The sequence below is a fragment of the Macrotis lagotis genome, chromosome 1 (assembly GCF_037893015.1).
Source record: "Macrotis lagotis isolate mMagLag1 chromosome 1, bilby.v1.9.chrom.fasta, whole genome shotgun sequence".
Lineage (NCBI taxonomy): Eukaryota > Metazoa > Chordata > Mammalia > Peramelemorphia > Peramelidae > Macrotis > Macrotis lagotis.
This window is the reverse complement of record NC_133658.1, coordinates 239256461-239283176: the sequence shown is the minus strand read 5'-3', so window position 1 is coordinate 239283176 and position 26716 is coordinate 239256461. Positions and strand designations below refer to the sequence as shown.

Genomic DNA, 26716 nt, shown 5'->3' with positions numbered 1-26716 from the left:
CAGAAGGTATTGGGCCAGAACTGAATTCTCCCTTCACCTTCTCCAGTTTCTTTTTCATTACACATTGAAGAGGGATTAAGACTTTGACTTTTCAGAACTAGGAGTGCTAACATAAATAGAATAATTATATGGAAGTTATGAGGAAAATTGAGACAATGTTAGGAAAAAACTCCCTATGTACTACATCAGTCTCAATATGGAATGGATCATCTGGGAAAGTAATGGCTCCTCCTCACTAGAGGTCTTCAAGCAAAGGCTATATGACCTCTTGCTGGGTAAGATGAGAGAGGATTTTTGTTTAGATGCAGAGTTGGGTTGAAAAAGTTCTGGGTCTATAATGCACATCCCTTTCCCTCAAGAACTGATCATTTATTTAGGAGGCAGAACATCCACATAAGAATGAGTTCAACAGCAATATAAGATTATGAATAATTGACGGTTGGCATGGGAAGTTCAAGGTCGGGAGTAGGGAAGACTTAGCCTTGAAGTTACTTCATCAAATGGGGAAAACTTCATGGAGGAAAGGGTACATGGAGGGGCAGCTAGGTGGTGCAGAGCACCTGCCCTGGAATCAGGAGGATCTGAGTTCAAATATGGCCTCAGATACTTAATAATTACCTAGCTGTGTGATCTTGGCCAAGTCACTTAATCCCATTGCCTTAAATAAATAAAAATTTTAAAAAAGGGTACACGGACCTGAGGGGATGGTTAGGATTAAAAAAATACAATTGAATTCAACTCATTAAGTATTTTAGACAAGGAAAGTAGCATAGTCATGGACATGGAGTATATACCTAGCTCATTGAATCACTCCTTGTTGAATTAATGCTGTTAAATTTGGTGTGTGGGGGGTGGTTAGAAGGGGTTCAGTGGAATTTTAGATGTGAGAGAAACCTAAAGGGTCAATTTGGTTCAACCCTTAATTTACAGATGAGGAAAATGAGACTTAAAAAGGTCAAATGATTTACATAAGGCTTTAGAGAGAGATTAAGAATCAGTTTCAAGATTTGCACTCTGGTCTTTTAGCCCCAGATTGTTTTCCTTCTACTATTCTACGCTGATTGAGGAGATAGAGGAAAATCCTGCCAGGCAGAAGATACATGTTAGGGAACTGTAAGAGACAGGAGACAGGAATGAATATTGTGGAAAGTCACTAAAGTGCCAGTGATGACCATACTCTCCAGCAAGCTGTTCACCCCTATGAGGCTTTGTTTCCCTATCTATGATATGGAGACAGGAATGTCTACATTACCGCTTACAGGATATTTGTGAAGACAGAGCTTTGAAAACTTAAAGAATCATATTCTTATTATTCATAGTAAAATCTTTGCCATTAGGCACATAATTTTTCTTGATGGATTCATATTAAGATACTAAAAGGGGAGGGGATAACATAATTGGGGGTGGGTGTAAAAGTCAGAGAAAATATTTTTCTTTTAAGTTTTTTCTCTTTTACCTTGCGGTCCAGAGCATAGCACAGTGTATGGCCCTACAGTAGGAGCTCAAGAAATGTTTATTGATTGATTGATTGTGGCAGGTTTGGGTGTATTGGTCTCAATCAAGGCCCCAAATGCTCAAGAATAAAAATCTGTGTGGAAATTCTCTCCCAGAGCTACTTACTAGCAATCTGACCTTGGGAATGTCTATCACTTACTTTGTACTCTATGAGGGTGGTCTATGGGGAAAAACCACTTTTCTTGATGTGGGTGGGGACTGTCTATGTTATAGCAGCACATGTAAAATGTTGAAATGTGTAAAACTCTATGGTAGGATTCCAGGAAGGAGCCACTCCCCAGTGGGGAAGGGTGGGAACCAACCTGGAAATGATTCAGCATTATGAGCCCAGTGAAAAGGTGGAGCCAACAGCTGGGTCTGGACCTGAACCAAAATGACCTCTTCATTTAATCTGAGGGGTAGTGAATTTTACCTGGACTTGAATGGGCTCAAGGAAAGGTCCTTGCCTCTTGAATTTACTGGCTACCAGTAATGATGTCAAACAGAACTTTTCTGTGTACTGACAAGGAGACTATGCTAAAACTTTAAATTATTAAGGTTAGTCCGAGAAACTAGCTGGAGATGAAAGGGATTAAAACCCAACTAGAAAACCAGCCTTATTCAGCATTCTTGACCCCTGTGGAGCAAGGTTATGGATTTGGTATGGTGGGTCAGCAGTGAGAATAAGAATCTCAAGAAAAGACAAGGTTTAATGGAGTTGTGAAGAGGACTTTTTCTCTTCCTCTTATTTTAACCCTTTATATCTTAATTTGGTTTATTTAAAATGTATATTTATTTCTGCTAAATTAAATCAATCACAAACAGCAGAAATCACAAACCTGGAAAACACTGAGCAAAGCACAACATAGAATGTGGTTTCATATGATTGAATATACATCTACTCTATGGTTAAAAGAATCAAAGATCACTTGAATTAACTTTGAGAAGGTAACACTCACTTTTGATTGAGGAATGCCTAAACAAATTGTGGAATGTGACTATAATAGACCATTACTATATTGTAAGAAGCAATGACAATGATAAATATAGAGTAAAATTTATGTGAACTGATACAAAGTGAAGTTAGCAAAGTCAGGGGAAACAAATATATACATGTATCTATATATTTCTGTGCATATATGTATGTATGTGTGTATCTCTATATCATAAACAAACATATTTGTGCAGTATGAGGAAAAATAATAACAAAAAATTGAATATTGTAAAATTATAGTGTTTAAAGTTGATTTCAAAAAAGAGGTATGAAAAGATACTTCTCATCTTGCTTTGCAGAAGCAGATGTCCATGAGCATGGAACATTGCATATAATGTCAGTTGCTTTCATTGTGCTGAAGGCTTTTGCTGAAATTCTTTCTTTCTTTTTTTAAAATTCTCTGTTTTTGAAAAGGAGGCTCTCTTGGTTGGAGGAAATGTAAGTTCTATAAAAACTAATAAATCAATAAAATCTATTTTTAAAAAGTTGGTACAAATATTGTCTATTGCTTTTACCTTGAGTTTTGGGCATGTTTTACATCATCTTCCTTCATAGAGTTGTAGATATGTTTTAACTCATACAATCATCAATCATATATTAAATGTAAAGCACTCGGCCAGGTATAAAAAAAGTGAAAATTCCCCAATGTCAAGACATTCTTTTGTTCTTTTAGGTCTGCTTTTTTTCCATCATCATTACTTTATCTTCCTGGATCTCTTGGTATCTTTCATGTTCATTTTTCCTTAAGGCTACTTTGTTTTATGTTACTCTTTTCATTAGATCCTTAGTAAATCTTCTTTACTCCTGTTTCCTTAATAACCTTGGCCAGAGAATTGAGGAACACGCAGTAATAATATTTTACAGTGCTCTATCAAGTGCTTTCCTTACAACAGAACTATGGAATCAATTCATGTATTACTGAATTGGAAGATATGACTGCTGACTTATCCTTAATGAGCTTTAAAAGGTAGTGGAGAGTAGGAGAGATCCTGAAGACTGAAGAAGAGCAAATATCCCAATTTTCATGAAAGAGAAGAAAGTTTGCAAATCATATATCATTGGCCTTGACTTCAATTCCTAATCAAATTCTTGAATGCGAATTATTAAATGTAAAGTTAGTGAATATCTAGAAAAGAAAGCAGTGGTAGGTATCTATGAATTGGGGAATAGTCAAGAAAATTATGATCTATGAATATAATGGACATCACAGTGCTATATGACAAAAGAAATGGATTTGGAGAAATCTGGAAAGATTGGTATGAACTAATTCAAAATGAAGTGAGCAGAACCAGGAAAGTGTGTGTGTGTGTGTGTGTGTGTGTGTGTGTGTGTGTGTGTGTGTGTATGTATGATGAATACAAAATTGTAAAGGAAAACAACTGTGAAAGATCTAAAGACTAATTAATTCAGTGACCAATCATAGCTCCAGAAGAATTTTGCTTTCTAAAAAAGTAGAGAGTTGATGGACAAGAGGAGCAGAAAGAGACATGCATTTTGAGAAGTGGTCAATGTGTGGATTAGATTTGTTCATTATGGTTGTTGGTATGGTTGTATGGTTGTTTATTTATAAAGGGAGGGCCATTATTGGTTTTTGGGGGTGTTTCTGTGTGGAAAGAGTTAGAGAGGATTATGATACCAAAAAGGAAGAAAGTAAAACATCAATGAAATATTTAAAAACATACAGAAGAGAACAGAACAAAGTTCATGAGTGGGTAAAGACTGGTATATTTAATCATATTAAATTTAATATTTATTTTTAAAATCCTGTTATTTTTGTAGTGTTAAATGTACATATGCAAAAGGAAAAATGGAGAAGGAAGTGGTGATCAGAAAGATTTAACAGGGTTATGCTAGACATTTTCATTTTTGACAAAGTTACTATATTGATAGATCAAATGCTATAACTGATAAATTCCATCATGCCATTTTTATAGACAGGATGGAGAGATTTGAATTTGACATTAGTAGATGGATGAATGAATGAATAGATTCAAAAATGGCTAATGATTGGGTCCCCAGAAAATTTAGATATTAAATTGGAAGGTCTCCAGTGGAGTACCCCAGGGATCTATGCTTGGCCTTGGGTTGTTGAACATTTTTATCTCGGCATGAATAGTCATCAATGGCATTCTTGTCAAATTTGTAGATGATTTCAGGCCAAAAAGGACAGCTTAAAATGCTGTAGGACAGTCAAAATCCAGAAAAGTATCAAGGGGCTAGAACATGGGAACAGATTTAAGAAGCTGAAATTTAATATGGATAAGTGTAAAGTTTTTCAGCATTGCATGAACCCCCTGAAAAACTGATTTTCATGTTAGGACATAAATAGCTTAAATAAATGCAGAAAAGAAATACTGAACATAACCGTTATTGATTATAAATAATAAAAACTGTGAACATGTGAAGCATGAACAAAAGATAGAACTTTAAATTGAGACTAAACAATGAATTGGTCATAGAAACAATAATTACATTAAAGAAAAATGGAAGCTAAATCAATCATTGGTTACTTATATTGCAAAGCAAGGGAAGACTAATTACTTGAGTATGCGATTAAAAAAATCGGGAAAAAAACCCCCAAACTGTAAGTGAAGTACAAAAGCAGCTATTTTTAAAATCAAATTAGAGATAAACATAAGCTTATAAAAGTAAGAGCCGGTTTCAGGTCAAGTTCAATAAAATTGATCATTATCATTAGCTAATGGGGAAAAGAGGAGAGAGACAGAGATAGAGACAGGAAGTAAATTACAAAAAAAATTACAAATGAGAAGAGAAAAATTGAACATGACTATTAGGATTAAGGAACTTTGTTAGAAACTTATTTATGATACCTACATCTATGCCAATAAAATGAATGAATTTCAATGGAATAACTACTTACAAAAAATATTTAAATGAACAAAACAGCCATTAGGGAATTAAAAATCTTGGTCTCAGATAAAAGATACTGTCTTGGATATAGCAGAGGCTGAATAAAATGTAGTTGGGTTGAATTGATTGGGGCCTGTCAAATTCCTGTTCACTAGAAACTTCAATTTTCCAACATTTTGAAATGCTGGTAATTATATGATTCACACTCTACAGATGAAATTATGCACAGTGGGGAATGGCAAGCCCCCTGAACCAGGAAAGATGGGCGAACTTACAGGCTGAGGGGGTTAGGAAGGGACCACAGGTGGAGGTGAAGCAGAAAAGAGGCGGGACTCCCGCAGCGCCCCGGAAGTGATTTTCGATCGCAGAGGATTGCTCCGGAAGTTAATGTGTGTAAGGTAGTTGGAGGGTTCCGTACAGTTAGGGGACGTTTTAGCGAATTGGGAAGGTCGTCTTAGTTTCCGTCGCCATGTTACTCTCTGCTGTTTGCCGTAAGTGGGCCTGAGGGCGGCGGGGGTGGCGGCTCGCTGGTGATAAGCGTAGGGAAGGCGGCGGTGCCCGGGATGTTGGACCCAGCGACCGCTCGGCAGGCCTCTGATTCGTAAGCTCTAGGCACTACAATACCCAGGAGGCCCCGCGCGGCGCGCCTGCGCACTGTATGCCGACCCGGGTTTCTTCCCTAAACAGTGTCCCAAGGGTCCAGCTTCGATATGTAGGCGATCGAAATTGATTACTTATTTCCCATCTCTAATACCCCCCCCCCAACGGGAAAAGCCAGATTTTGTAAAACTTGGTCGTGCATGTAAATGATCCGAGTCGAAAGGTGCCGGCGTGCCACCGAGTGTGGTGGAGTCTCTCCGGAGCAAAGTCAAGTTCAAAATGTTTGCAGAGCCGCGGAAACCCGAGATGGAGCCCTCCTACAAAAATGTTACCTGTCCCGGGGAGGCCTGGTGCCGTCAGAATGTTTGCCCTGATATGTTCATTTTGTGGGGAGCGGTAGTTGTGTTCTGTAAAATCATAATGGGAAGCCGTGGGTATTTGGCTTAACATTTTTTTTTCTTCCTTCCACCCTTGCTTTGCCACCAAAAGTTGCCAAGAGCAAATCAAAGTAAGTAAAAGTTTCCTTTGTTTTAAAACGTCAAAGAAACATTGGTTTTATTGATTTTTTTAAAAAACATCTTAACTTCACAAAGTTTCTTTCCCATCTGGTATCCAACCGGTCACCCGTTGTAATAGGATTAAAAAATAGAAGAAAAAAGTTTTGAGGGAAAAATACATGAATTTTGCCCGACATATGCACTATTTTTCAGACTCGCAGCCCCCTTCCTTTGCAAACTCAGAGGGGGTGTGTGTGCATTTTCACAACTCTTCTTTGGGATCGAGGTTCTTTCCATGGTAGCCATTATATAAACTATGTTTCTGGCTTTTCTTAGCTCACCCTGTATCAATTTATGTTGTTTTTTATGGGATCATAGATTAAGAACTGCAAGGGACGTTAGAAGTCTTTGAATTTGGGGCGGCTAGGTGGCACAGTGGATAGAGCAGCAGCCCTGGAGTCAGGAGGACCTCAGTTCAAATCCTACCTCAGACACTTAACTGTGTGACCTTGGGCAAGCCTTGCAAAAACCGAAAAAAGAAGGAAAAAAAAGTCATTGAATTCAACCATCTTATTTATTTTTTATTTTACAGATGAGGATATTGAGGCAAAATCACTTGTTCCAAGGTCACACAGCTAGCAAGTATATGAGGTAGAATTTGAATTCAGGTTTTTCTGATTCCAAATCCAGTTTTTTTTATAGCACAGTAATATTTTATTACATTTATACAGCACAGTTTGTCAACAGTCATTCCTCAATAGAAAAGCAACTATTGGGTTCCATTTTTGGCTACCCTGGAAAGTACTGCTTATTTATATTTTCTTGTATATAGTACCTTTCCATTTTTTGTCCCCTTAAGGTAGATAACCCTTCCTTTATTAGTTTCCTATGTAGTGTCAGAATAAATAGGTGAGCCATCATAAGTTCATCTTTTAATTAAAACTTTTGTGTTAGAGACTTGATAATTTAAATAATTTGAAAAAATTTGAAACCAAACCAAACTCTTTTCCTGACATTCCAGTTCTTAAGTGGACATATCTCATAGTGGGGATGGGGTGATGTCGAATTAACCTAAACTCAACTTTTTCTACATTAAATCACTACCTTGTTTCTCTCTCTTTTTTGGTCTCACGTTAAGGGTCTGCTATGATTACTCAAATTAGAGGGTTTGGTCAGGGATGCTAGTTCTTATAAAATGTCTCAAGTCATATCAGTTTCATTTTCTGGACTGAATTATTGTCATTTCAAAAATATCAAAGACTCAAACAGAGAGAGTCTGAAAATAGTTTGTAAATTGTAAATTGTAGTATTGGATTGTTGCCCATCATTCCAAAAAAAGGTCTCGTAGCTGATGACTAGAATAAGTCTCCTCTAGAATAAAGTCTGTGATCTTTTGAAAAGACATTTGCCTTTAGTTTATTAAAAAGTAAAGTGGGGGCGGCTAGGTGGCGTAGTGGATAAAGCACAGACCCTGGAGTCAGGAGTCAAATCCGGTCTCAGACACTTAATAATTACCTAGCCGTGCGGCCTCGGGCAAGCCACTTAACCCGTTGCCTTGCAAAAACCTAAAAAAAAAAAAGGTAAAGTGAATAAAGAGAAGGTTTCCTTTGTCAAAGTAAGTGAAAAAATTTTACTATTTTACTATTACTTTACTATTACTATTACTTTAATATATGTGCTGTAGAAACAGGTAACAAATAAAATGAGCCCTGCCCTCACAGTGGTGAGTCTGGCAGTCAGCAGCTCCAACTACTTGAAGCCTCTGACATGGAATAAGTAAATTGGTAGTAGTATCATTTTTTTTTTTTTAGAGTTTTCAAGGCAATGGGGTTAAGTGGCTTGCCCGAGGCCGCACGGCTAGGTAATTATTAAGTGTCTGAGGTCGGATTTGAACCTAGGTACTCCTGACTCCAAGGCCAGTGCTCTATCCACTATGCCGCCTAGCTGCCCCTTAACATTTCTTATTTATTTATTTTTTTTGCAAGGCAAACAGGGTTAAGTGGTTTGCCCAGGGCCACACAGCTAGGTAATTAATAAATGTCTGAGACCAGATTTGAACCCAGTTACTCCTGACTCCAGGGCAGGTGCTTTATCCACTACGCCACCTAGCCGCCCAGGTAGTAGTATCATTCTAATCAGATTTCACATTCAGGTCTTCTCTGAAAGTGCATTTCAAATTTAAGAATTTAGTGGGTTTCTTCTGCTATTATAGCAAAATGGTTTTTATTCTTTCTGCTATTCTGGACAATGCTATTTCATCAATTGTCTCTAATAGTGGGCCTGATCATGTGTTGTTTAGTATTAGTCTCTGCCCTCTGTCCTAAGTCTTTTGAGTAGCCCAATTTATATAAGGATGTTATCTACCTGGCATGGTGCATGATTTGATACCCAAGTCATCAAGTATTTATTAATTACCTACTATGTTAGTGCTGGTGTACAAAGAAAGGCAAAAAATTTTATTCTAATTATTGCATACTGAAGTCACATGTTTTTAAAATACCTTCTCCATAAGATACTATAAGAATACAAAGTTCTTGCCTTTGAGAGTCATAAAATCTAGGAGTCAAGTCACATGGGAAAAAATTACAATATGACTAGTTAAGGGCCAAATCAGTGATGTACTTTACAAATTTTGGCAATCTTTTACTCTGAACATATTAAATATACCTTAGGCCAAATATGAAGTAGCTGTTGAAATCTTGCCTTACATAAATACCAAGGTAGGTGTATATACTTATAATGGTTCAGTACTAGTACTCATGGATGGGCCATTAACTATAGTGTTTCAGAGGTATAGACCCACATATTTTAGGGAATTCCTATTTCATATTCTTTGTATCATGATATCTAGCCTGACCCTAGATGGTGGCAAGTATATCTTTTCATAGACTAATGTCCTTACAGTTTTCTAAATTAGTCTACAGGTTTTGCTGAGATTATTATCACTTCCTTAATTCTAAGGTGGGAATTATTGGGTCACCAGACATCTTGTTTTACATATAGAACTCCTGAAAATGCAGGATTTACAATGAAAAATCCTTCACTTGAAAGGGTATAAATAAAATAGTACAATTTTGCTAATATTGTACTATGTGATATCAATATATGCCATTGCTCGAGTGACTTTGTAGTTCTTTTCCTCATTTGGTGATAAATTCCTCTATAATTTTAGGACCCTCCTGGTGAAAATGGTGAGCCAAGCAGGGACAGGTTTCACCTTCAACACCAAGAGAAGCCGGTTACGAGAGAAACTGGTCCTGCTACATTTCGACCCAATTGGTAAAAATGAGAGAAGTTACTTCATGGAAAGAGTAGGCATTTCCAGGACTTATTGTAGCTTCTGGAAGCACACATAATAGCTCTGAACTTTGTCTGCAGGGTTTAGATTGGTCATTTAAATCCTTTCATGTCCATGTCCTTCTGTCTGTCTATTTTTCTGACTGTAGGAGATTCTGATTCAGGAGTAAGGGTGAATGTTTGAAAGGATAGAGGTGGTGATTTAATTTTGGCATAAGATTTAGGAAATCAAACTTTTCATATCTGTTGTTCATTTAAATGTCATTTAGTCAAGTGTTAAAACTTTAAGTCATATGCCTCCAGTAATGCCTAGAGGGGGGCGGAAAACCCTTTTCCTCAAAGAGACTAGCATTTGCTTGGTCTGCTTGTGGCTCCAGGTATCCTTTCAGGTGAACCATCATGGATTCTAGTTCCTGGGCCTAACCTTGCTTAAGACTGAATCAGTGATTAGCTGAAGCCTAAGACTTATTTCTAGCTTTCTTCTAATTTTCTTCTAGTTGGTGCACCAAGGTGGTTCATGCTTACCAACTCTTTAGGACTTCATGGATTAGCTGGTGGTTGTGAATTTGGCCTCTGGTCTTTTGACCAGTGTTTCTTGATCTTTCTTTGGCTACCAGTCAATGAATTATGTTGAATGAATCTTTCTTAAAAACGTAAAATGAGAAAGAATGTGTAGGAGAATAAAGGTAGAACATGGAGAAAGTTTATTTCAAATAATGTTTTTGATGAAAAGTGTTATCAGGCCTGTAAATTTTCAGATTTTAAAGTTTTCCATTAAAATGTTTGGTTTTTTTTATAGTGAACAAACGGGTCCTATTTGTGGAGAAGAAAAAAGTGCGTTCCATTTGAACAATGGATTGAAAACGAATTTGATTTATAAACGAGGAAGACTCTTGTTGGAGGGGGAACATTGATTCAGAAATCCTGCAGTGTGTGTACCCAGAGGAAAGGAAGTGACTTGGAATTACCACCTCCTTTGATTTGAATGCCATTGTGAAGGGAAACAATGCACTTGAAAGAAAATTCTTCACTTTAGGACATAGATCATTGCATCAACATTTATTTATCTTTCTGGTTATTTTTACAGCCTTCAATTAAAAATATTAAAATAGCTAGTACTATTGTCTTTTAGTTTTTTTTCCCCCCACTGATTTTTTTCATAGTATGGTTGATTTTTTAAAAATTGACCATTGTTTCATATACTGATGAGAAATGAAAATTTTCCATAACAGGACTTCTGGTGCAAGAGTTTTTAGCCCTCTTCTTATTCCAGAGAAGAGTAAGAATTAGCCTTCCAGAATAATCATACAAAAAGTACCTAGATATTTAAGGCAGAAATGAAAAGGAAAAGTAGGGAAACCCCCACATGGAGAATTTAGAATACCATGAAACTGTAGAAAACCCACTTTGTTTTTATAATTAGAAAAAAAAATTACAGTTAGCTCCCCTTCTTAAGCCCAAATCACCTAAAGTCTATTAGTTTTTAGTATAGATAGGTAGTATTTCTTATACTTCTTCTACCTTCTTAGAGAACCTCAACCTTTTCAGAAAAGCTATTTTTAATTTTGAAGCTTTGTGATCACATTTTAGGAGTAGAGAGCTTTCACAAGGTTGCAGCAGCTAGATTAGTATTGTAGAATATTAGAACTGAAAGAAACCTTGCACATTTAGTCCAGATTCTTCATCTATATGAAATATGCCCAGAGAAGTTATGAAAGTTGCCTGTAGTTGCACAGCAGGATAGCTGGCAGCACCAGAACCAGAAACTCACAGTATGAAAACTGGGCTTAAGAGGCAGATGTGGTTTCAAGATCTGGCTCTATCATTTACATCTTTGTTACCTTGGGCACTTCCCTTTGCTTCTGTAAAATGAGGCATTTGGGTTAGTAAATCACTGAACTCCATTTCTGTTCTTAATACTCTGTGACCCTGTTTCCTGTTGAGTATATGTCAAATGAGCCTTGGGGTCTTACCTATCTGTAGGTCCATCTTCAAAGAAGCACCTGCCATTCTCCTTATTCATTTCTTACAAATTTACTTTTCCTGAAAGCCTGGCTATGAGGGAATCTAGTGGGGAACTAAAAGAAAAAAAACATCTTCCCCTCTGAGAACTAGCTTGATTTCCATCTTTCAGACTGAGAATATTACTAGTAATGGTGAAAGAAGAAATGACACCATGGTTGTAACCTCTAGGAGGTTAACGCAGTTACAGAAATACTAGTCTTTCCATGGCTCCAGGCTAGCCTGTGGGACAATGAAAAATCTATATTTTAGCTTCAGGTGGACACTAGAGATAGGAATGTGTCAGGAGTCCCATTCTAAGTCCTACATAGGCTCAAATAATGCTGAGGTTTAGGAATAGGAGTTGGCACAGGGCATTAATATGATAAGTAGCTCTAAGGATATATAATTAAGCCTTAGACCAAATAATTTATTCATTCCCTGTCCCCTGTTATGCCAGTATGGAAGTGGGGACCCACTGGTTATTTTAGACTTAAATTTAGGAATCTCAAATAATTGTTCATTTTTTCATTTCATTCATTCACTGAACATTTATTGAGTGATGATTATGTGCAAGACAGTATAGGATATGTCTGATGCTACTGACCCACTAACACCAGACTGTCTGAATTGTTTTTAAATAGTGATGAAATTGCAGATCCCTGCAAAATTCCAGCCTAGCCTTGGGTTGCACCATTAACCCTCACCAGCTGCTTTGCAAATGTGTGCAAGAAGAATCTGTCATAATTACTGTATAAACAATAGAAAGAGGTACCCCATGGATAGTAGGTGAACACTCTTTGTATATAAAGGAGAGCATGTTATACTATACAAGGTAGCTGAATTATCTGCCTTGCACACATTATTACAATCATATGAGCCTTAGAATATCAATCAAAAAAGACTAAGTGGCAGGTCCTTTTTGTAAGGGAAAGAAGTCTGAGTTCCTGCAGATTGGACGCTGACTGAAGCAATGAAGTTGGCTCTCTTGATCATTTCTTCCATAGTCAGGTTAGGATAATAGGCCAGGTAGAAGGCCAGTGCTCCCACAAAACTATCGCCAGCTCCCTGCAAAGGGAAAGCATATTTATATAAATTAGCACATACTCCAGGCTCTTTCCAAGGAATCCTAGAAGATAACAGGTCCACTGTCTTTGTTTAAAAAATGTTTCTACAAATAATGAAGATAATGTCAGAGAATTCTGAAGAGTATGAATTGGTACAATTGGTAAATACAGTAGAACAAGGAGAATAATTTCTACTTCAACGAATGAAAAGCAAAACAACTTTCAAAGACTTAAAAACTCAGGTCAGGCAATGACCAAACATGTCTCCAGAGGAACTCTGATAATGCAGATTATGTATCTCCTGACAAAGAAAGACATTTTTCAAAATGGCTAGCATGTAGCTTTGTTTTGCTTGACTCTACTTACTTGTTATAAGGCTTTCCCCCCCCCCCTTCTAAATTTGTGTATGCAGGGAAACTGAATTTAGGAGAGGAGATCAGCAATTCTTTTTTAAACTTTTCTCTATATTTTTTTATATTTTTGCCAGGCAAATAGGGTTAAGTGGCTTGCCCAAGGCCACACAGCTAGGTAATTATTAAGTGTCTGAGGCCGGATTTGAACTTGGGTACTCCTGACTCCAGGGCCAGTGCTCTATCTACTGCACCACCTAGCTGCCCCAGGATTAGCAATTCTAATTCTAAAAAAGGGGTGGTAGTGTTGAAACACTTTAAAAAACATACAAATGAGAAGACATGGAATTTCAGAAAGAAGGATGAATACTTTTCAAAGAAGGAAATGGTATGAAATACAGACATGGTTTTATATAATTGTGTTCTATGTCTATCAAAATGCTCATTTTTTTTCCTGTTTAAATTCAAAATAATTAAAGTATTCTAGGCCTTTTCTGTGTAGTTCCAAAGATTGGGTTGGTGAAGATCTTACAGGGATAGAAACTGAGTAATTTAATGAGTCGTTTAGATTAGAAAGTGACTAAAATGGCAATATTTCTATAGTACTGTCCTTACAAAGGTTACAGATTAGCTGGTCAGAACATGAACTATTAAGAACAATAAAAGACAGTGAAATTAGTAAATGGTATCATCAGGCTAGGCAGCACAGTGTAGATTGTAGAGCTGTAAGAGTTCTGATAAGTGAGAAGAAGGCTGGCTGTGATAGATAAGATAAGTAGAGAAAACCAGATTTCAGGGAAAAGTTTTTTTTTTAAATGAAAAAGCATAAAGTAGAACTAATCGTAATAAGCCAGGTCTGGTCTGTGTGTAGAATTGATGTTTTAAAGTATAGGAAAATAAAACTGACTAGGTAAGCTGGAGTCAGAAAGCAGAGTTTGTATTTAATATAATAAGAAATCATTTGAAATATTTTAGCAATTAGTTTGATGAAAGCAGTACTTTACTTGAATATTTCATAGGTGTATGCTATCTCTACAGATGTACACATCAACCTCTTCAAAATGGGCATTGGTTCTATTCATTATCTGATGACTGATATTCTGGCAACAGGTCTCTCTTAAGTTGATGATGAAATTCTCAGGTGGTAAATGTTGAGATTGTTACTGGACTTATTTTGGAAGCCATTCCAAGTGTTAAGATGTATTCCAGTGCCATGGGCTTTGAGTCATTTGCCTACCACAAACTATATAAGGAAGATGAATTTAGTCATCAAGTATAAGCTGGTCTCTAAAAGCCCATTCTGAGACCTCATGGTGAGATGGAGGTTCTGGGTTGGGGGAAGGGGAGAGAAACAGTTTCATCAAACTTGAAAAGCTCTTCTAATAAGAGGCCCATGAGATACTGTTGGTGGAGGCCAAAAATGTCAAAGAACTTCACTTCCTTAAGATCCTCAAAAGCAGCAAAATCAGTCAGTCAATCAATGTTCATTAAGTTCCAATCATGTGTCAGGAATTGGCTAAGTGCTGGGTATACAAAGACAATAGTGAAACAGTCTTTGTCCTGAAGGACATTATATACTAAGCATATAAATAATATATACAAAATGAGTACAGGGTATTTCTTTTTTAGCTAGCTGGATCAGGAAAGGCTTCATGCAGAAGATGTCACTGGAGCTTGAAAAAGCTAAGAAACACAGATGAAAAGGGCTGCCCCCAAGTACAATGACATGGAGTGGGGAGAGAAGCATCAAGGCAGTATGGATGGAAGGGTCAGATTAGAAAGAGATTTAAATCCAAACAGAGAGGTTTTTGTGTGAATCTAGTGATAATAGAGAGCTGGGGGCAGGGAGAGAGAGAAGATGGCTATGTATTCAGATTTGTGTTTTAGTTAAACCACTTTAGCAACTATGTGGAGGATGTATTGGAGAAGGCAGCAGCCTGAGGTTGAGAGAAAAGGCTACTGTAATAGTTCAGGTGAGAAGATGAAGAACTAAACTAGGGTGATGGTAAGTAGAGATGGTGGGATGTATGTGAGAGATAATATAGAGACAGAAAAGATACAATTGAGCATATGATTAGAAATGTGAGGACAGCAAAGCTGTGAACCTGAGTGATTGGAAGGACAGTGGTGCCTTCAATAGTAATAAAGATACCAAATACCAATTAGGTACCATATTCACCTCCAAACAACCATAAAATAGCAGCTCCAAATGAATTCTGCAACAGAAAAACCAGCAAAGAGACTTGTTTTTTTTCTTTGAGCCCAAGAAACTTGAAAAATTGTCAGGAAATGTCTGTCTCACATGGGTAAAAGGAGAATGCAGTCCAAAATAAGAAATACCCCAGGCAAACAGCAGCAAGCCCCAGATCAATATTCACAGTAGATCCTGAGTCCTAGTACACTGGAACAGGCAAGCACAAACACCAGGACCACCTCATGTGCCTCAGCATAGCCAGGGGAATGGTCAGATTCCAGCTCTAAGAACCCTCAGGTACTTCAGGGTAGCCCCCAGCAAACAGGCAAACTCTAGCAGCCAGACTATCAAGGTTTTAGGGCTTCTGGTGTATTCCCTAGAAAACACCCCACTGGCCTTAGTAAGACCCTGCACCAGATCCCTAAGGCCTCCAAGTAGTACTCTCAGCTCAGCACTAGACACAAAGATCCTCTGCAGGCCTCAAAGCAATATTAGTGCAGCACTAGGAAAACAGCCAAAGTCAGAAGCCCCAGGCACAGGAAACCTGAGACAGTACTCCTTCTACCCTGGCAGCAGAGCTCAACCTTAAAGGAAAAAAGGTTAAAAAAAAATGAGCAAAAAACCAGAAAAAAAGAATTTGACTATAGAACATTTTATGGTGAGAGGGAAGATCAAGACAAACTCAGAAGAAGACAACAACATTAAAGATGACAACACCAATGGACAAAATCCCAAAATAAAATGGGAAGTGGTCTGAAACTCAGAAAGAGCTCATGGAAAAGCTCAAAAAAGTAACTTAAAAATCATAAGAGGTAGAAGTAAAATTGGGAAAAGAAATGAAAATGATGCAAAAGAATTATGAAAAAAGAGGAGCTTAGAAAAAAAGGAAAGCATTTGCTAAAAAATTAAATTGGCCAAATGGAAAAGAAGATACAAAAATCCACTAAAGAAAACAACTTCTTATAATGTACAATTTCCAAAATAAAAAAAATAAAGTACAAAAGCTGATTGAGGAAAACAGCTGCCTAAAAGTTAGAATTGGGAAAGTAGAAGCTAATAACTCCATGAGATATCAAGAATCAATCAAATGAATCAAAAGAATGAAAAAAATAGAAGAAAATGAAAACTATTTCATAGGAAAAACAACTGACCTGGAAACTATATCCTTAAGAGACAATGTAAGAATAATTGGACTATCTGAAGTCCTAATTAAAAGAAGAACCTAGTAAAACTGCCTTGATATCCTGGAAACTGAGGGCAAAATAGGCATTGAAAAACTCTCTACCAATCACCTCAGGAAAGAGATTCCAAAATAGAAAAGGAACATTACAACCAACTTTCAGAACTATCAGTCAAGAAAAAAATACTGTAAGTGGTCAGAAAGAAACAATTCAAATATCAAAGAACCAAAACAGAACTTAGCAGCTTTAATATTAAAAAATTAAAGGTCGGGTGGCTAGGTGGTGCAGTGGATAGAGCACTGACCTTGGAATCAGGAGTACATGAGTTCAAATCCGGCCTCAGACACCTAATAATTACCTAGCCATGTGGCCTTGGGCAAGTCACTTAACCCCATTGCCTTGAAAAATCTAAAAAAAAAAATTAAAGCTCAAGGAACATAATATTCCAGAAGGCAAAGGAACTAGAATTAAACCCAAGAATCACCTAAATTAAGCATCAAGGGGAAAAACAGACCATTCAATGAAATAGGATTTCATAAGGAAAAGACCAGAATCGAACAAAAAAATTTGATCTCCAGTATCAAGAGAAGCAAAAACAGTAAAAAAAGGGAAAAGAAAACATAAGGGAGTCAATAGAGCTAAACTATTTATATCCCTACATAGGAAGACGATACTTGTAATTCTTAAAAACTATACCACGAATAATGCAGCTAGAAGGAACATACATAGAGAGTGAGGGTATAAGGTGAATTTGAGGAAATGACATAAAAATAAATAATCTATGAGAAAAAGGAGTACACTGGGTACAAAAGGAAGAAAGAGAACAGGGTAAATTATTTCACATGAAAGACATTTTACAGCGAAGGAGAAGATGGGAGGTGATCTGGACCTTATTCTCATCAATATTGGCTCAAAGATGGAATAATATATACACAATCAGTTGAAAATATAAATATCTGATAGGTAAGTAGGAGGGGAGGAGATTAAGGAAATTGGGGGGGACAGATCAGGGGAGGTGATAAACAGGTAAAAACACTGATGAGAAGGGAACAGGTGAATGGAAAGGAGGAAAAATAGGACAGAGGGACATACACAGTAATCATAACTGTGAATGTGAATGGGATAAGCTCTCCCATAAAATAGAAATAGATAGCAGAAACACACTTGAAGTAGAGAGACACAGATTAAAGATAAGAGCTGAAGATGAAGGTAACTTAGAAACAACAGAGTTCATATTATATCACAAAGCAGTAATGATCAAAGCTATTGATCAGGTACTAGCTAAGAAATGGTGTGGTGAATCAGTGAAATAGATTAGGTCTACAAGACATAATAGTCAATGAAGGTAGTAACCTAGTGTTTGATAAACTCAAGGACACTATCCTTTGGGATAAGATATCTCTAACAAAAACTGCTGGGAAAATTGGAAAACAAGCTAGTTGTAGACTAACATCTCATGATGCATCCAAAGATAAAATCAAATTGGATGCATGATTTAGATATAAAGGGTAACATAAACAAATCAGAAGAACAAGCAAAGTCTTCATGTCAGATCTATAGGGAAGGGAAGAATTCATGATCAAACAAGAAATAGAGAACATTACAAAATGTAAAATAGATAATTTTGATTTTATTAAAAATGAAAAGGTTTGTATAAACAAAACTAATGCAGAAAACTGGGAAAATCTTTTAAACAAGTTTCTCCGATAAAGGCCTCATTTCTCAAATATATAGAGAAGTGAATCAAATTTATAAGAATACAAGTCATTCCCCAATTGATAAATATCAAAGAATATGAACAGGCAGTTTTCAGATGAAGAAGTTAAAGTATCTATTGGCATATAAAGAAGTGTTCTAAATCAATTCTGATCAGAGAAATGCAAATTAAAACAACTCTGAAGTACTACCTCACACCTATCAGCTAATATGACAAAAAAAGAAAATGATAAATGCTGGAGAAGATGTAGGAAAACTGAACTGTTCAACCATTCTAGAGAGCAATTTGGAACTACGCCCAAAGGGCAACCAAACTGTACATACCCTTTGATCCAGCAATACCATTAACAGGTTTGTATCTAAAGAGATCATTAACCAGGAAAAGAGACTTACATGTGCAAAAATATTTATAGCAGCCCTTTTTCTGGTGGCAAAGAATTGGAAACTGAGGGAATGCCCATCAACTGGGGAATGGATGAAAAAACTGGTATATAAATGAAATGGAATATTATTATACAATAAGAAATGATGAATAGGCAGATTTCAGAAAAAAAAATGTAAAGACTCATATGAACTGATACAAAGTGACATGAAAAGAACCAGGAAAACACTGTACACAGTATCAGTAACATTGTATGATGAGCTAACTATGGATGACTGAGCTCTTTTCAGCAATATAATGGTCTAAGACAAATTCAAAGGACTTATGAAGGAAAATGCTACCCACACCCAGATAAAGAAAGGATGAATTCTTGAAGCCCATTTTTTTCATTTACTTTATTATTTTTTATGCTTTTTTTCTTCTGATGTTTCTTCTTTTACAAGTATGACTAATATGAAATATGTTTTATGTAACATATCAAAGTGCCTACCATTTTCTGAAGAAGGGAGGGCAGGCACAGAGGGAAAAAAATTTGGAACTCAAAATCTTGTAAAAATGAATGTGAAAAATGTCTTGATATGTATTTGGGCAAGAAAATAAATAGTGTTAAAAATAAATAATAGAGGATGCAGGAGAAAATAAGAAACAAAACAAAATAAAAGCTATTTTTTGGTTTAAAAAAATAGGCACCAGGCTTATATAATCTCTCTAATTTATGCATTGATGGTTGGTGGAATGTTGGAAAATGGGGCAAAAGGTTACCAGAAATACACAGTTCTTATACTGCTAATAAATATTCATTTATCAATGTATGGGCAGCTAGGTGGTGCAGTGAATAAAGTGCTAGACCTGGAGTCAGTAAGATTCCTTTTCCTGACTTAAAAAATCTGGCCTTAGATACTTTCAAACTGTGTGACCCTGGGGAAGTCACTTTACCCTGTTTGTCTCTGTTTCCTCATCTGTAAAATGAGCTAGGGAAGGAAATGGAAAACCTCTCCAGCATCTCTGCAAAGGAAAACCCTAAATGGGGTCACAAAGAGTCAAATACAACTGAAAATGACTGAACAACAACAACTCAATGTTTAGTTTTTATTCAATGACCAACAAAGAAACTATTGCTGTTGGAGGTGAATAGTCTCCATACTTACATTTCTACCATAAATGAAACCAAATATCATAAGGCTGTTGCAGATATATGAAAGGATATTATAATATCAATGATGACTTATGTACAAGTAGTCTAAAAGATCATTAAAATATGTACACTAGAAAAGAAGATAAGTGAGTGATGTATTGAGAATGTGAGATAACAAGTAGATGATCCAAATTTTACAATGATACTCGAGATATCAAAAAAAAACTTGGTGGGGTTTTACAGTACTCTGGAGTGATTTATGGAAAGGCATGAATGAAAATCATATGAGCTGACAAGTTGTGGCTAAGTTGTGATCTGTACTAGTGAAGGAACTATGAACACCAATTGGATGCTATCTGGTTCTATTACTGTATCCATTTGTTGATCATAGGACAAAAATTGACAGAATGCCAATAATACTTGCAGATAAAATAATAATATAAAAATATAATATGAAATGATAATAAAAACAAAATAATACTTGCAGGTGGCTGTAGAACTATGCATTTAAAAAATAGTTTATGCCCCATTGTCTATTACTTCAATGAGATCAAAGATCCATCTGATTATTTCAGGAATACCAATTAAGAAGTTAGTTTCTTGTCCCAGATATGAAGTCATAAAAGCTAGATCCAGATGGCATTGATGGAAATGGAAAGGAAAGAATAAGTGATAGGCACTTCAAAGGATAAACAATACAAAGTGATAGATTAGATAAAGGCGATAAAGCCAAAGGGATAAAATGAAGATAATGATAATATCTAACATTAATCCACCACTTTTAAGTTTTGCAAAGCACTTTACATACATATTCTCTCATTTAATTCTCAAAATTCTGTAGTAGGTATATTATCATCCCCATGAAATAGATGAGAGAAGTTAAGGGCTGCACAGGTCACACAACTGCTGACTCAGTATTTAAACTGCCTCCAAGAACATAACTCTTTTATCTCCTGGGTTTCCCAGCTGTCTATGACAAATGAGGTATTAAACCTAGAAATCTGAAAGAAATGGGAAAACTGGAGAGAGTATGAAACAGGAATGAGGTTAGCTTTATAGGAAAAGATGAGGATGAGCTTTATTCCACCCAAGTTTCATTTGAAATAACACTGGGATATCCAAGTGAAAATGTGGTGGAGGCAGTTGTGTATATGGGATTCAAAGGCTGATGGTAATTCAGAGAATTCAGATAAACATTTGGAAATCATCAGCACTATTATGATCAAAGCTATGGAGATGAGAATACAGAAGAAGAAGAAATGCAAGTCTCATCGACTGAGTTTTGATGTCCATAGTTAAGGGGCAGAAATTGAATGAGAGGAATTCAAGAAGGTGATAAGGAAGGAGTGCTTGAACAATAAGGAAATGTAGTAATAGAAACCAAGGGAAGAGAGAGCTTGAAGATGTGGGGAGTGACCAAAGTCAAAAACAGCAACATGGAGATCACTGGTAGATCCTTAATTAGGGTGTGACACTGAGGGAACCTGGACTTGGTGACAGTCAGAAGATGGAAGGAGAGAAGAAAAAATTATGATGAAAGCAAGTTTGTTGCTGATGGAAGAGGCATACCAGAGGGCACAATGAAAGTGGTGTATGTTAAGTTGGTATTTTGGAATAGGTTGGTTGAAAGGGATGGGTATTAATTAATCAGGTAGTCGGGGATGGGAATGGGTTTGTATGATAAACTAAAGGGTTCTGAATCAGGGGGATGTGTAGAGTATTACCAGATGTTAGTTTGTTAATCAGTAAGTGAAAGACACCTCTTCTTCTTCCAGCAGAGGCTGGAAATCAGGCAAGAGAAGGTATAGAAGCAGATGGAAGGTCCCTTCTGTAGAAGACATGTGCAATAAATAGGAGGTGGAAAGCATGTTGCTTGATCTTTCCTCTTCTCTCTAAGGCTGGGGATGGCATAGGAGAGACAGAAGGCATGCCACTTATCCTTGTATTTTACTAAACTTGTTTCCACCATTCTCATCAACTAGATACAATTAGATACTTTGAACAAAAATAAACTACCAACATTTTTGTGAGTATGTTCTAAACTTAGCTCTTTCCCTACATAGCACTAGTGCCATCACACATATCCAGCTGTTGTTTGTTTGTCCTTCATTCTTGAAGACTAAGATTTCAGGAAGATAATACCAAGACATGCAAGTGAACTGGATTTAAGTGAAGGGGTGCTGTACAAAGTCACCAGCCTCACTCTCTCCTCTGGGTCCAGTGCTCAGATATAGATCAGAATGACTGCAGATGGTTCTGGATTCAGGGGAGACCTTGTCTTTTTTAAACTAAGGTCTTTTTCAGATCTCAGTTTGTCTGAGATAATAATACCCATTCAGTGATTAAAGCCAGGTAAGAAATAAGGCAAAGAATGGCATTTTACCTTTTCCAAAAAAAAAAAAACCCCAAACCAAAAACCCAAAACTAATCTTGGAGAGGAAGACCCTTAGGATTTCTGCCCAAAACAAGCTAATTACATTCACTCTTAGGCAATCAGGGTCCAAACTATTGCCAAGTGGGACTTGGCTGGGATCTATTATTGGCTAATCAGTGATAGCCAGAGTGATTTATGGTTCTTAAGAAAGAAATCTAGCTGGTAATCCCTAGATATCTTGAAGGGTTTCAGGGATCAAAATTTACATTCCTTTGGGCAGAGCACCTGTAGGGAAGGGTATGATACTCTATGTGGACAATGGGAAGGAAGGGGGGAGGGAAAGAAGAAAGAAAAGAAGGAAGTCAGGAAGGAAGGAAGAGAATGAGGAAGGGAGGAAGGAAGGAAGAGAAAAAAGAAAGAAGGAGAAAGAGAGAGAAAGAGAGAAAGAAAGAAAGAAAGAGGAAAGGAAGAGAAAGAGAAAGAAAGAGAGAAAGAAAAAGAAAGAAAGAGAGAAAGATGAGTAAGTGGGCTGTGTTGCCCAGTTGTCCAGTTCCAGTTGGTCCCCATTGGGGTAGCTCCTACCAATACTTATAGAGATTGTTGTTTGTCCTTCATTCCTGAAGAGGACCATGAGTTCAGGGAGGTGATGCCATGATATGCAAGTGAGTTGAATTTAATGAGGAAGGGCTGTGGAAAATCACCAGCCTCACTTTTTCCTCCCGAGTCATTACTGATCATGAATTTGTACCTCTCTACTGAAAAAGGGAAAGGATGGAAAATGTTTCATCTTCTATTCTTGAAAACCAAGAGTGTTCATTGCAACTAATTCACGTTCATTTGCCTTTGTGTGGTTTTCATCTTTATAACTTTAGTCACTATACTATATAAATTATTCTATTAGTTGTTATCTTTGTTTGGTACATACATATCTTCCAAAGTTTCACTTATTTCCTACATTCATTGTTTATAATGCACAACAATACTTCATCATATTCATTTACTTACCACAATGTATTCAAATATTTCTCAATTAACGAGCACCCACTTTTCCCACTTTTCTGTGTGTATGTGGTTATTGAACAGTACTACTATGAATATTTTGCTGTAAGTGGTACTATTCTTTCCTTCATTGAACTTGGGATTACATCTAGTAGTTAATTGCTGGGTCATAGGATATGAATTGTCTAGTGACTTTTTCCAAATTGTTTTTTCAGAATAATTGGAACAAACTGTGCGTAGCCTTTGATCCAGCAATATCATTATTAGGTCTATATCCAAAAGAGATTAAAAAAAACCAAACAAACCAGAAAAGTTCCATATGTATGAAAATATTTATAGCATCTTTTTTTTGTAGAGGCAGAGAATTGGAAATTGAGGAGATGTTAGTCAATTGAGGAAATGGCTGAACAAGTTATTGTGTATGAATATTATAGAGTACCACTGTTCTGTAAGAAATTATGAGTGACCAGACTTGAGAATAGCATGGAAAGAATTACTTGAACTGATGCTGAGTGAAGTGATCAGAATTGGAAAAGCATTGTACACATTAACAATAACATTATGAGATGATTAAATATGATGGATGCAGCTCCTCTCAGCAGTTTGGTGATCAAGGACATCCAGAGAGAAAAAAACCATGAAATTGGAATGTAGAGCAAAGCATACTATGTTCATTTTTTAAAGCTTCTTTTATGTTTTTTCTTTTTTGGCAAGGCAATGGGGTTAAGTGACTTGCCCAAGGTCACACAACTAGGTAATTATTAGGTGTCTGAGGCTGAATTTGAACTCAGGTCCTCCTGACTCCAGGGTCAGTACTCTATCCACTGTGCCACCTAGCTGCCCTTTTTCTTTCTTTTTCATGTTTTTCCCCCTCTTTGGTGCCAATTCCTCTTTCACAACATGGTTAATATGAAAATATATAAAACACAATTATACTTGTACAACTTTTATCAGTTTATTCCCCTATTATGGGGAAGGGGTAGGGAAAGGAGAGTAGCAGAAAAATTGTGGAACTCAGAATGACTGGCACAATTTATAGCTCCTGCAATAGTTTCTTAGTGTGCTTCCCTTCTTCTGACATTGACTGGAATATAACTCTTGGTTGAACTTGGATCTCAGCTTTCCCCTGGACTGGTTACCATGGGTCATTGCCAAAGGCTATAAATTGCTCCTCAGGGCATGGAACCTGAAATCCACATGATATGATGACAAGGAGTCTTCTGGAACTTTTGAATTCCCAAGACTATCAGCTCCCCTCCCTTCACTGATAGCTGAGCACTTTCAAGAGCTCAGAGGCAGAGTATATGGCTGAAGCTGATGGACTTTTCTGAATGCCTTGACACTCAATCCAAGAGCCCCCTCTTCAACACATGGTGGGTCAATCAGAACCAGTTACAGAATATCTAGGCAGGCTCTAATCCGTGTCTCTAAAGCACATAATTCTCCCAGAAGATGCTCCCTAGAGAACCTCTACATGGAGAGGTGCCATCTGCTCCCTAACATTCTCCAAATGAAGGAATCTGAGGCACTCTGTGCACCTGCCAACTCCCATAACACTATATAGGAGAGTCAGATCTGTGCTTTAGGAAAATCATTTTGGAAATTGTATGGAGGATGGATTGGAGAGGAGAGACTTGAAGCAGGGAGACCAGTTAGGAGGCTATTGTAGTAGTTTAGCTGAGAGGTGATTGTTCTGAACCAGAGTAGTAGCTGTGTGAATAAAGAGAAGGGTGGAGATGAGAGATGTGGAGGTGGAAGCAGAAGTTCTTGGAGATATCTCTCACCCTGTCCACTTAGACCAACACCACTTCTGTCACAGGCGAAAATTTCATATACTATACTTGGTTAATGAGACATTTATGCAATTTTTCACATATTATGCTTAAAAATAATAGATATATATTTGAAAACACACTATGTCATTTAATACATTTCCTCCTATAGTCAGGACTGAGAAAATACTGCTCAGAGATAGAGCAGTATATGCTGATAGCATTGTTGATATGATGGTTTGTTCTGTATCTTACTCCTTTTTAACTTCTGCTAAAATGTTACAAATTGCATTGGTGGAGATGAGAAAAGTAATCAATAAATCATTCATAATCTTGAATTCTATCAACCTTAAAAGTCTCTAGGAAATAAGGTTATTGTTTCTAAGCTATTTGCTGCATTAGTTTTGGGCCTATCTACCAGTTTGTAAATGGGTTAGTTTGTGCATAACAGCAAAAGACAAACACAAACAATGATACTATGTGGCCCTGGCCAAGTAACTTCCACAAAATAAGGGGGTCAAGATGAAATGATATCCAAGGTTTTTTTAGGAACTTGAAAATTTTGGGGGTCCTTTTATTCTGCTTCCTAATCTTTTGTTGGTTCGTGGAATCCTTTGGAATGCAGAAAGCTTTCTTTGTAATTCTATACAGCATATAAAATCTTGTGGGTACTCTAAATTTGCTGACTCACTAATATTGGTCAGCCTTGTATTGTATTGGTTCTTAGTTCTCTTTGTGTTTTCCTGTTTCTGTAGTCTGTTCTATGATGAATTAATTCCCCTTGGTGGACTAAATGTTATTTTCTTTTAGCTTAGTGAAAGTGTGGATTTAACTGCTATGAACTGGTTAAGTATTCAGAGTGGAAAAAAATAACCTGTTGTTTCTATTTATAACTAATGGTTTTTAAGTGCCAACAGATTACTTGGTTGTTGATTCACATCTCCAGTATAACTATTTTTATCTAGTAGTAAGATGCTTCTTATGAAAAGTGTTTTTTTAAGGTTTTATTGGGTTACCATGATTTTCCTGTAAATAAAACGCTTTTTAATCAACTATACTCAGAATAATAGAACAGCTCTCACTGATACAAAGCAATAATTTCTAAACTTTTTACTGAAAATAATTTTTGTGTTAAAAGAGTAATTTTCCATCAGTAAAAATAATTGGATAGGTTCTTTCTCACTTACTGTCACTTCCCTTAAGGAGGAGCCAATGTTTCAGGGTAAAAGGCCTGCACTGGGCTGAATAAAACCATTTATGGATGTCTAAGCACTAATCCAAGGGTCCAGCTGATGACACTAGAGCTTTGTAGTACTTTTTGGTGTTGTTCTGATCTTTTGGACCAGGACTTTTCTAGTCACAAGATTCTATGATTCACTAAAAGAAAGAAGTACACCGAAAATTACACTTATGGGGATTCTCAGTAGCTTGGGGAGGAGAAGGGCAATGACACACATACATTGACAATGCTCCATGCAGATGGATTTCCCATTCATAACAAATCCATGGAAGCCAGTGTGGGAATTCCCTGTAATGACACTGCAGTATTTTATAAATCAAAAACTGGATATGAAGGGAACATTAGCTAGCCTAGTATTATAGAGTAGAACCAATTGAGTTCAGACTCATTTTGCTAAGATATGGAAACTAACTCAAATCCTTAATTTCATTCATCAAATTATTATATATGATATTATATATAGCTTATTATATATTATTAACTATAAGGCAATATCCTAGGCACTAGGGCCATAAAGTTAAAAATGAAACTATTCCTACCTACAGCATTACA

At 36.7% G+C, this 26716-nt stretch overlaps 2 protein-coding genes across 2 annotated transcripts in view; one reads left to right on the top strand and one right to left on the bottom strand.

Annotated features, from left to right (window-relative positions):
• Positions 1-5733: 5733 nt before the first annotated feature.
• On the top strand, positions 5734-10891 carry MRPL33 (mitochondrial ribosomal protein L33). Its single transcript, XM_074209810.1, has 4 exons — positions 5734-5850; positions 6449-6467; positions 9629-9735; positions 10553-10891. The coding sequence occupies exons 1-4, from the start codon at positions 5829-5831 to the stop codon at positions 10600-10602; spliced, it is 198 nt and encodes a 65-aa protein (XP_074065911.1). The 5' UTR covers positions 5734-5828; the 3' UTR covers positions 10603-10891.
• The window catches only part of RBKS (ribokinase), a 132204-nt gene continuing 115038 nt past the window's right edge, over positions 9551-26716 (bottom strand). Inside the window, exon 8 of the mRNA XM_074209809.1 lies at positions 9551-12822. Within this exon, the coding sequence (XP_074065910.1) occupies positions 12649-12822 (174 nt within the window). The 3' untranslated portion in view covers positions 9551-12648. The remainder of the gene's footprint in view (positions 12823-26716) is intronic.